This window comes from Musca autumnalis, unplaced genomic scaffold (genome assembly GCF_047663935.1).
Source record: "Musca autumnalis isolate F117 unplaced genomic scaffold, ASM4766393v1 scaffold_3, whole genome shotgun sequence".
NCBI lineage: Eukaryota > Metazoa > Arthropoda > Insecta > Diptera > Muscidae > Musca > Musca autumnalis.
Window position 1 is genome coordinate 58,427,086 of NW_027411866.1, and position 12,252 is coordinate 58,439,337.

Genomic DNA, 12,252 nt, shown 5'->3' on the forward strand with positions numbered 1-12,252 from the left:
ATAATTTATAAACATTAATCATTACTGAGTTGTTATTTCTGAAAAAAAAAGATTTCTAATGCTTACAAAGATTATCTCGAGGATTGGGCTTGGGATAAAGCCAAGGGCATATTCAAAAGAATTCGACAAAAAATTGGTGTAAACCACTGTAATAAAATGACCATTGTTCCATCTCAGACGGGAAATGTTGTAGTTGATGAAAGTCTTGAACAACGATGCATTCAAAATGACAGCACAACTGAAACGATCGAAGAAGATACAACGTCCTATTTTGAAGGATTAGAAAATTTCGCTTTTCATATTACAATGATGTTGCTGTTAGGCATAAAATCAGCACTCTCTTTTGGTCTCAGTATAGCATGGATTAAAGCGCATTAGTAAGTAGTTTAGGTCTCGACCTTCATATCAAAAATATAAATCTACTTCTCTTTTTAGTCATGGTCATACACACGAACATCTTCCGGATCCATTTATTGTACCCACCATCATAACGCTGACATGTTTAAGCATTTTGTTACAATTAGGAGCTCCGCGTAAATCGTAAGCGCATATAAATAATTTTATATACATACGTATTTTGAGTGACTCAGTTGTTATAATTTATTGCATTACAGATCCGGCTATCATTATGTGGCAGTAGTACTTTACTTATGTGTTTGCGGATGCGTTTTGTACTGCCAGGAACACATATATCGCTTGAGTTACCTAATAGCCATAGTATATTTATGTGTAGCTCTACAGGAAGTTTGCCATAACTTGAAAAGAATTACATCAACCCGTCATTAATAGGTGTGTACGATAACTTTCCCAGCAATAATTACTCAGTCAGTTCCAGCAACCTCTCTCAGTGAATTTTACTCTCTCAAGCAAGAAAAATTGCAGAAAGTTATCGAACAGCATTTTGCAAAAACTTGCAAGAAAATCAGCTGTTTCCGAAAATGTATGAAATTTGTTTTTGTTTCTTTTGATATTTTAAACCAAACGGAACAAAAACATAAATTTTAAAATTTCACTTTACTTATTTAATGCTTTAATCCTATCCACAACGCTTTAGAATCTAAAAAAATGTGCAATCGTGAAATTTTCTTGGTCGAAAATGTTAACATTTCGATTTGTTTACATTGAACATGTGATTAAAAGTCAGCTGATCAGACTTGCAAATTTTTGCGGGACAAATTTTCCCAGCAAAAATTTGCAAGTTCTCAGTCACAAAACTCTCCAAAAATCTCTCCAAACTCGCTCTCTTTTGCTGGATAATTTTGTTATCGAACAGCATTCAGCAAAAATTTGTACGAATTTGTACAAATTATTGGGTTATCGTACACACCTAATATTAATTTTTTAAGCTTTAGTTGTTTTTATTTTTTTTTTTAATATTTTAAATAAATAATAGGAATTATTTATCAATGTGTGATTTTGTTTTAAATATTTTTTTATTCTGCAATAGGTATTAGCCTTAAACGAATACATGTTGTAAAATTTTTTACCGGAAAAATCGATATAAATTAAAACTCAAAATTTTGAATGAAAACATAAAATATATGTTGTTTCAGAAGTACAGCAGTTTTGACTTAGTTGCCAAGACAAGTTTTGAGCGCATTTTGTGGCAACAAACGAATTTTTAGCACTTATTTTAGATTTTGTAGATCCCAAAAAGTGACAAATATACGATTCGCCTAACTGCCAAAGAACTGACAGATTATATTCAGCCTTACCTTTAACTATAACCCAAAACATATTAGAAATTAATCGTGAAACAAAATCGAATCGAAATATACATATATTTTAAAAAATAATAGTATTTATTAATTTTTAACAACAAAAATATAATTGTTTTGTTATTGTTGAAGATTCAATCATATGATTGCTTTAAGTCTGGAGCATTCCCCCATTCGATACAAATTAAGGCACGCGCAAAGGGAAGCTGACTATATGAATGCAGTATTATACGTCAAATGACATCGTCGTGTAATTGCCGCAGTAATTGCCAAATTTGTGCAGTATTACCATTGTGTTGCGCTGACAATTGATATTTATTTAGTACTGTTATGCCAACTGACATTTGCGAAGAAACCCAGAAAAATAAATAAAAACAATTAGAAATGGCGGATTTGGGGTATGTAACAAACAGCGTTCGAAAACTTACATTAAGGTACCATACAATAACGTTTTGTAGCGTACCTAGCATGAAAAGTTACACTACGATAAGGTACCGTACATGTACACAAACTTTAAAAAAAATTTTAGGGTTTGTGTACATGTACCCAACGAAAATCGTAGCGTACATGTTTGGTACGCAACCACCATTGTAAAGTAACAACCAAGTACCCAACCGAAATGGTTGGGTACGTACGTTATAAATGTTGCGTGTACATTAAAAAACCACGTAGCGTACATCATTATGTACCCTAAAAAACAAATAGAGGTTGCGTACACCTGAGTGATCTTTATGAAGAGGTTGCGTACACATGAGTGATGTTTATAAAGAAATACTAAATATGAATGGCATGAGGAAAAATACAACCATAAAAATAAGAGTGAATATCGTATAAATAAAATACAAAAGTATATCAGGAAAATATCTAAAATTGTCTTTTCCATTTCAAAAAAATCAAAAAAAAATTTTGATACTACATCAATGATTTTTGGTACATAGATTAAGAAAAAATCTGCATTCCAAATCTGTTTTCGTTACTAACTTTGATCGTTGCGCGCAAAAGATATGACCGTTTTAATTATGATAATTAGAAAAAATTCTAAAAAAATCGCGATTTAATATAGTGAGCTGTTATATCCTATTATCGTTAACTGAATTCGTAACCTTTGCGATGATGCAAAAAATAATAGCAAAGACTCAATGGATTCGCGAAAAATCAAATTTGTTAAATAATTTCAGGTATTTACAAACATATTTTTGAAACAATAGCGCTCATACTTACGAAAAATATATAAAAAATTATAACAGCATCCAGACATTTTGAGGAATAAAATGAAACCTAAGTTGTGAAGGTTGGAGCTATAGTATTCATTTTATTTGCAAAAATACGAAGAAAATATTAGGAAAAAATTAAAATCATATTATTCTAATTTTATTTTTTTATGGTTTTTAGGAAAAGTTGGAGAAACAATTTTTGAGTTCTTCGGCATTTTCGTGAAAATTTCACGCAATAATGATGATATTCCGTTGTAACAAATTTTTCGCTTATAGTTTTGCTATTGGATAATATTATTAGAACCTTATATTAAATCACAAGGAATTCCAATTGTGGCATAACGTTAAAGTAATGTTATATTGAATATTATAACATTTGAGACGCATATGAACCGCGTAATTATGAAAATGACATGATGTGCATCCGATTTTCCAACACAGCGAATCAATCCCTCTTATTTGATGTACAGTTTGTCAAATTCTATTTGGCGGCCGCGATGTAGCATCTGCGGCATATTAGGGTGCAAAATTCTGTAAAATGGTCATAATTTCCGCGAAGTTCATTTACATTTTATGCGCACCCGATTTCAATAATCACCATTAAAAAATACATCAGTCTATGCCGTCTCAATGCGACCCATCAAGAACCGTGGATGTAGCATCGCACTCAATTTTTAGAAAAAATCTATTATATCTCTGGATTTACGAGAGTTTTTAAATATCTGTTTTCGCACAGTTTAAACACGCGTATCGATCTATAAAGGAGTTCGACAAGGATGCATTTTATCCCCACTACTCTTCAATATTTACTCCCAAAAAAATTTTCACGAAGCAGTAGATGGCATCCAAGAAGGTATATTGATAAACAACAATTACATAAATAATATCAGATATGCTGATGACACTACATTAATATCCGACAGCATATCAGGCCTTGTTGATAGACTAACATCAAGTAGTGAGTTGTATGGTCTAAAAATAAACACCCTCAAAACAAAATTTATGATAATAAGTAAGAACAACGCTCACAACGAGTTGATTTTAAAAATACAAAATTTCCATATTGAGAGGGTACAAAGTTTCAAATATCTGGGAGTTTTGCTAAATGATCAATGGGACTACTCAAAAGAAATCAAATGTCGCATAGAAATGGCAAGAGATGCATTTCATAAATATAAAAAAGTTCTAATAAGCCATTATATAAATGTTGCAACAAAATCTCGTTTAATAAAAGCGTATATATGGCCAGTCTTGTTATATTCAGTCGAAGTGTGGACGTTAAAAGCGGCAGATATCAAACGACTCGAAGCATTTGAGATGTGGGTGTACCGTCGAGCACTAAAAATACCATGGGTCCTGCATGTATCAAATACTGAAGTATTGCGAAGAATGAATACAACAAGAGAATTATTAAACAACATAAAGAAACGGAAAACGGCATATCTAGGGCACATTATGCGAAACCGTAAATACATCATTCTCCAGGAAATACTACAAGCAAACATAGAAGGAAGACGTACCAGAGGAAGAAAAGAGATGTCGTGGATTCAAAATATCCAACAATGGACAGAATTCCAGAACGCCGAAAATTTATAAAGCATAGCGAGAAATAGAGATATATTTTCCTATTTTGTTAATAATTTATAAAAACATAAACATGTAATTTTTTTGACAATTGTAATATGATCGCTAACATTCGAAAATCGAATAAGCAATAAAGAAGAAGAAGAGAACTGACACATCCAAAACGCGTTTTAATATGCGATATTTTCAAAATAAATTTTTGCAAATTTTCGAAATTTGGGGGGTATCATATCCGCTGATCTAGTGGGTGGATTTTTACGCGTGGTGGCTTGTGAGATTCAGAACGTAAAAAAACTAAATTTACGCGGGTTTCCAAGGAAATCGAATGACGTTTGTAAATTTTAAACCAAAAAAATAGGGTTTTGAGAAAAAATTACGCACAAAAATTTCGTGTTTGGGCGCAGATTACTGTGATCCTGTGAGGGCTACACCCTCATGTTATACATTAAAAAAATTCGAAATCGCGAGTACTACAATCAAATAATAAGATTTTAGGGAAATCCAGCAGCGCGTCCCGATTAAAGCAAAAATTCAAAAAACCCCATTTTTCAGGTTTTAAAATGTCAGCATCCATTTGAGGTAGATACAGTGGATATATTAAAAAATCATACATTAGAAAATTCAACTCTGAAGTGTACTCTTTAACTTCTCCTTTGAGCATTAAGCTCTACATTGTGTTGTAAAACCACTAATTATAAAATAACATAATGAAACTCGTTTAATTCAGCGATTTCCGATTTTTTTACATTAGTACGACCACAGCTTCCGCTCAATTTATTCACCCTTATTACGGTTGGCGTTGTCGTAGGCGTTCACGTGTCGTAGACGTAGTCGTAGGCGTTGTCGTAGTCAATAATTTTTGGTATTATGTTAAATTTTCGACTACGTCTGTTTTGTAATAGATTGCAAAAATACAGGGTGTTGAAGATTATTAACATTTTCGACTATTACACGCCACCCTGTTATAAAAAAGAAAACAAAAAAATAGCGTCAGTTAAAATAAAAAAACAATTATTTATTAATAAACCATAAAAATGTTAAGTGTGGGTTATTTTATATCTGACGAGGAGGATGAATATACTCCGAATGATTTAAACGTAAGACGAAAACAGTTACGGCATGAATCAAACATATTTTCCATGACTGATATTCAGTAAGTAAACACTTAAATGAAAAAAAGGAAAAATGTTTATGTTTTGTTTTTAGATTTGTTAGTTACTTCAGGCTTACTAAGGATGCATTCAAATATGTTCTCGAGCTAATTGAACCCGATCTTTATGATCAGATAAGGGCGACGTGTGTACCAAATGTAGTGGAACTCTCAGCAACAATGCGGATACTTGCTGAAGGCAGTTACCAAAAAGGCGCTGGCAACGATTTCAATGTCAGCCTCTCACAGTCGTCTGTGAGCAATGTTTTCCGCGAATGCATAGATGTAATGCATAAGAAGCTCTGCCCGAAATGGATATCCTTTCCCACTCAAGAAGATGAGAAATATGAAGTTAAGGAACATTTTTTCGAAAAAACTGGATTTCCTGGTGTAATTGGATGTATAGATGGGACACACATCAAAATTGTTGCTCCAAAAATGGAAGAACGGTTTAAATATTTGAACCGGAAAGGTTTCTATAGCCTTAATGCAACTGTGGTATGTTTTATTTCGTATAAATAATGCACAAATTTATAATGATAAAATTGTATTTTGTAGGTTTGTGATCACAGGTTAAGAATAAGATATATATCATCACATCATCAGGGATCTGTTCACGACTCTTTAGTGTGGAATACAAGCGATTTGAAACAACACTTGAAAGATAATTATGAAAGTGGTGAAAGAATTAGGTAAATATAGAAATATATTGTACTAATGTGAGCAAAAATTAATACGTTTCTTTAGGTGATGCAGGGTATCCATTAGAACCTTTTTTAATCACTCCATTTAGATCCGCTGATGAAGGTTCCCCAGAAAGTAAATTCAACACAGTACATTCAAAGACAAGAAATCTAGTGGAGAGAACAATTGGCGTTTTAAAAAACAGATTTCGGTGCATACTAGGCGCGAGACAATTGCACTACACTCCTGATATGTGTGGAAAAGTAACTGCAGTTTGTGCAGCACTGCACAACATTTGCATACATTTCAAAATTGAAAGTCCAGAACTTGGCACAATTCCCGTCGTACCAGATTCCAATGACGTTGAAATGCACGACGATTCAAACGCTATAGATATAAGATCATCAATAATGCTATCTTTAAATACGTAATTCACTTTATTTGTAACATACCTTAGATTTAATTATAAACTACTTATAGAAAAACTACTTATAAAAATAAAATTCATTTTGAGTATAAAATATGGAAACTATGTTTATATGTTGCTTGGCAAAGGGTCGACTATAAATTATTTCTTAGTTCTTCTAATTCGAGGTGTTTTCTTTGAATTTCGATTTCATTTTTTCTACATTGTAGCATCTCCTTTCCAGTGTTCGGAAACAAACAGTACCTTATCATAAGGTACCGTACATGTACACAAACACTAAAAAAATTATAAAGTTTATGTAGACGTACACAAACATTAAAAATCCATTTTAGTGTTTGTGTACGTGTACCCAACGAGATTCGAAAAGTTCGTCAAACACACATGTTTGGTACGCAACCTCCATCGTAATGTAACAACCACGTACCCAACCGAAAAGGTTGCGTACATCAGTGCGTACATTAAAAAACCACGTAGAGTACATCATAATGTACCTTCAGAAAGAAAGTGTTGGTATCGTACACTTACATTTGTTTGGTTATTAAGGTATTAAAAATATAAACTTTAATTTTTGTGGAATATATACAAATGAAATACAAGTAAATATAAATGAATATGTATCTTCAATTAATTAGGACTATAAATGTCATTATTTAAATGTCATAAATACTTATGCAAGAAGTTAATAATGCCTAAACAAAACGCTCTCATCGAATATATAAAATCTTGACATTTTTTTAAAAGGGTTGCTATAGGGCTGTAGTTTATGGAGGAGTTTTTTATTATTAAAAATCGTATCATTTGTATTGTGAAAACAGGTGGTTCATTTTAAAATTTTAGCAATGTCAATAAAGCATCGAAGAACAGTTTCAAGTAAGTTGTTTTCAGTATCAACATCATCTTACAAAAATAAATGCTACAACACCTCAATAAGAATTACTTTTTGCTTTTTTGTGTTTTTCCTATTTATGAATTGCCGTTGAGGTAGCAAAGGACTGGTACCTAGCTGTGAAGAAAACATCCGTTCTTTGGGTCTGCTATATTTTTAAAGTTTGTTTACAAGTAGAATTATCGGAATTTTGGTTTTGATAAGTTAGACAGTCAGAACTAGGTAGAAATATTATTCCTCGCACACCAAAACCATAAAGTACCTGTCCCTTCTTTTTGACATCATAAAAATTATAAGTTAAAAAAATTGTAAACCACAATATTTTTTTACCTTTCTTGTGTATTGTAATAAAGTATAACCATTACCACATAAATGATCTAGTTTTTGAGTTTGTTACACTCGTAGTCTTATTGTATAATTTATGGAAAATTTCGCGAAAACCCTTTGGAATAGTTGCAGGTAATTACATTTTTTAAGAAAATTCATTTTTTGCAAACTGTATATGCAAAAGAACCCCCGCAAATGCTATTTAGTTCATTTTTAAACGTTAAGTGGAAAATAATTATAAAAATGCCAAGACCAACAAATATTGTTCTTCGTGATATATTCAGTACAAACGAATCAAATCAAACAGTGTGTAATTTACAAAAATTCGTCAACAATGTTTTAAATTGGCATTCCGCAAATTTAGAGCGACATTTGAAAAATGTGCATCCCGATTTGTATGCGTACTATATTGATCAAAAGCGGGAAAACGTAAAAGAAGAAAGTGACATCAAAGTTTTATTAAAAAAGTGTGAATCCAAAAAACATTGAAACAGCATTGGTGGAACTGGAACAAAGTTCTTAAAGAACCTGTTTTAAGTGTACTCGGGATAACGGTAAATGAACATAACGTAATGGAACGATTTATAGCTTTCTCAAAAAATATTAAAACGGGAATCTCAAACGATCTTAAAGGGATATTATTTTCCCTTAAGATGGATGTCGCAACAAGGCTGGACTTAAGTATGCTGTTAAATACATTTAACATGGTATAATCGTTGTTAAAACGTTGGCTATAAAGGAACTTAGATAAAATCACACTTCTAAATATTTAAAAACAGTTATATTGGATGTTCTAAAGGAATATGATGTTGATTTACGTAATATTTTAACGATTACAACCGACAACGGATCAAATATGCTCAAAACTGTACGAATCCTGAACTCTGAAATGCAATTGTCGATAGATAATGATGCCGTGGATTTCGAAGAAGATGAAGATTATATCGATTGCTGTTGTTTGCTCTAATATTTATACTGTATATGAAGAATATTTCATTTGATATAGAATGCTTTGAAACTTAACATTATTATTTGAAAACAGCATGCCTTGAATTTAAATGTAACTAGAAATAATTTCATTTTATTTTCATTGTTGAATTGTATTTTGAATTGAACGGGGTAAATTGTTTTGTAAGTTTCTTTTTTGTAATATCTGAAATATGTATACTAATTTTATTATAATTTCTTTCCATTCATAGAATAAAACGTAGTTTTAACAATAAACTGGAGTTTTATGAACGCAAGACCCCGCAGGCAATCAACAATTGCCGAATAGCTATTGACACAATTGAATCAATTGATTTTAACATCTCATCGAACACAATTACTAGCATTCTTTGTGGTGCTCACACTCTCCAACTGTGTGTAAACGAAGTAAAAAGATTTTAAATTTTCAAAGAAGTGAACTCTACAAAAAACCTATCATTGATTGTGCAACACGTTGGAATTCAACATATAAAATGATTGAAAGAATCCTGGAAATGAGGGATATTATAAATACACTAAGCAAGGACTATCCTGACTTATTTCATGAATCTGAAGAATGGTCTTTCACAACTGAATTCTTGGGACTATTTAAACCTATTTACAATGCTACCATTAAGTTACAAAGCGAACAGTTGTGCTATAGTGAATGTCATTTCAAATTGACGCTTTACCGGATAGCAACATGAAAACCCTTCTCAAGGAGTCCTTGAAGATAAGAAAGGATAAACTTTTAGAAAATGAACTGTTTAACGCAGCTGTGTTCTTGGATCCACGAATCAAAGTATGCTTAACTTGCGAACAAAAACAAAGGGCGAAGAGCTACATACTATCGTTATATAAACGCATGAAGTCAACAGAAGCTAAGTTTGCTTAAGTTAACCAAATCAATGCATATTTATGTTTCAGAACACAATACAAGCCACCCAATATTAGAGGAAACTCCATCACCGAGCAGACCACATGCAGCCAAATCTTTTTTCGAGTATCTGCAAATGATAGATCCTACCACAGAAATTCCGAGTTCATCTAATTTACACAATTTAGAAGCTGATTTTGCCACTTATGTGCTGCAATCAAGATTGCGACTAAATGAAAATATAATAGCATTTTGGTACTCTCAGAATACCATCATCAGTGAGATTGATAATATTGTACAGATAATACCGTCAACCCAATTAAGTGTGGAACGCTTATTTTCTGCTATGAAATACATACATATGTATTATCTGATCAGCGCAACCGCATGTCAGCAACAAATCTTGAACATATGTATATTAATGGTAAAAGTCAATGGGGATTTCAATTATTAAAGTTGAGCTTTCTCACATGTTAATCTTTTATATATTCGTTAATTTTTTATAAAATAAATAAATGTTTTCATATTTACTGGTTAAATATAAATATATATCAAGCTTTTTGTAGAAAATTAACTTATGTTGAAACTGAGGTATGGGGTATTGTAACTCGCGATCAGTTTTACTATACCATAACTTTTGACCGCATTTCGGTCAAATAAACTGTTTTAGCCCGATTCACCGAGGGGTTTCTTAAAATAATAAATTGAGCGGAAGCTGTGGTCGTACTAATGTAAAAAAATCGGAAATCGCTGAATTAAACGAGTTTCATTATGTTATTTTCCAATTAGTGGTTTTACAACACAATGTAGAGCTTAATGCTCAAAGGAGAAGTTAAAGAGTACACTTCAGAGTTGAATTTTCTAATGTATGATTTTTTAAAATATCCACTGTATCTACCTCAAATGGATGCTGACATTTTGAAACCTGAAAAATGGGGTTTTTTGAATTTTTGCTCTAATCGGGACGCGCTGCTGGATTTCCCTAAAATCTTATTATTTGATTGTAGTACTCGCGGTTTCGAATTTTTTAATGTATAACATGAGGGTGTAGCCCTCACAGGATCACAGTAATCTGCGCCCAAACACGAAATTTTTGTGCGTAATTTTTTCTCAAAACCCTATTTTTTTGGTTTAAAATTTACAAACGTCATTCGATTTCCTTGGAAACCCGCGTAAATTTAGTTTTTTTACGTTCTGAATCTCACAAGCCACCACGCGTAAAAATCCACCCACTAGATCAGCGGATATGATACCCCTCAAATTTCGAAAATTTTCAAAAATTTATTTTGAAAATATCGCATATTAAAACGCGTTTTGGATGTGTCAGTTCTCTTCTTCTTCTTTATTGCTTATTCGATTTTCGAATGTTAGCGATCATATTACAATTGTCAAAAAAATTACATGTTTATGTTTTTATAAATTATTAACAAAATAGGAAATATATCTCTATTTCTCGCTATGCTTATTAAATTTTCGGCGTTCTGGAATTCTGTCCATTGTTGGATATTTTGAATCCATGACATCTCTTTTCTTCCTCTGGTACGTCTTCCTTCTATGTTTGCTTGTAGTATTTCCTGGAGAATGATGTATTTACGGTTTCGCATAATGTGCCCTAGATATGCCGTTTTCCGTTTCTTTATGTTGTTTAATAATTCTCTTGTTGTATTCATTCTTCGCAATACTTCAGTATTTGATACATGCAGGACCCATGGTATTTTTAGTGCTCGACGTTACACCCACATCTCAAATGCTTCGAGTCGTTTGATATCTGCCGCTTTTAACGTCCACACTTCGACTGAATATAACAAGACTGGACATATATACGCTTTTATTAAACGAGATTTTGTTGCAACATTTATATCATGGCTTATTAGAACTTTTTTATATTTATGAAATGCATCTCTTGCCATTTCTATGCGACATTTGATTTCTTTTGAGTAGTCCCATTGATCATTTAGCAAAACTCCCAGATATTTGAAACTTTGTACACTCTCAATATGGAAATTTTGTATTTTTAAAATCAACTCGTTGTGAGCGTTGTTCTTACTTATTATCATAAATTTTGTTTTGAGGGTGTTTATTTTTAGACCATACAACTCACTACTTGATGTTAGTCTATCAACAAGATTTTGTAGGCCTGATATGCTGTCGGATATTAATGTAGTGTCATCAGCATATCTGATATTATTTATGTAATTGTTGTTTATCAATATACCTTCTTGGATGCCATCTACTGCTTCGTGAAAATTTTTTTGGGAGTAAATATTGAAGAGTAGTGGGGTAAAATGCATCCTTGTCGAACTCCTTTAGATATTGCTACATCTTCAGTTAAATCTCCATTTATGTTGACTTGGGCAGTCTGGTGCCAGTACAAGCTTGTCAGTTCTACTTAAATAAATAGATCGATACGCGTGTTTAA

General features: G+C 32.2%; 1 protein-coding gene across 3 annotated transcripts in view; it reads left to right on the forward strand.

Moving 5' to 3' along the window:
- Positions 1-1,407, forward strand: part of PGAP1 (GPI inositol-deacylase) — a 48,987-nt gene extending 47,580 nt beyond the window's left edge. For all 3 annotated transcript variants that reach the window (XM_073978915.1, XM_073978916.1, XM_073978917.1), the window contains 3 exons: positions 52-377; positions 436-540; positions 615-1,407. In XM_073978915.1, the coding sequence (XP_073835016.1) occupies positions 52-377; positions 436-540; positions 615-786 (603 nt within the window). In that variant the 3' untranslated portion in view covers positions 787-1,407. The remainder of the gene's footprint in view (positions 1-51; positions 378-435; positions 541-614) is intronic.
- Positions 1,408-12,252: the final 10,845 nt, after the last annotated feature.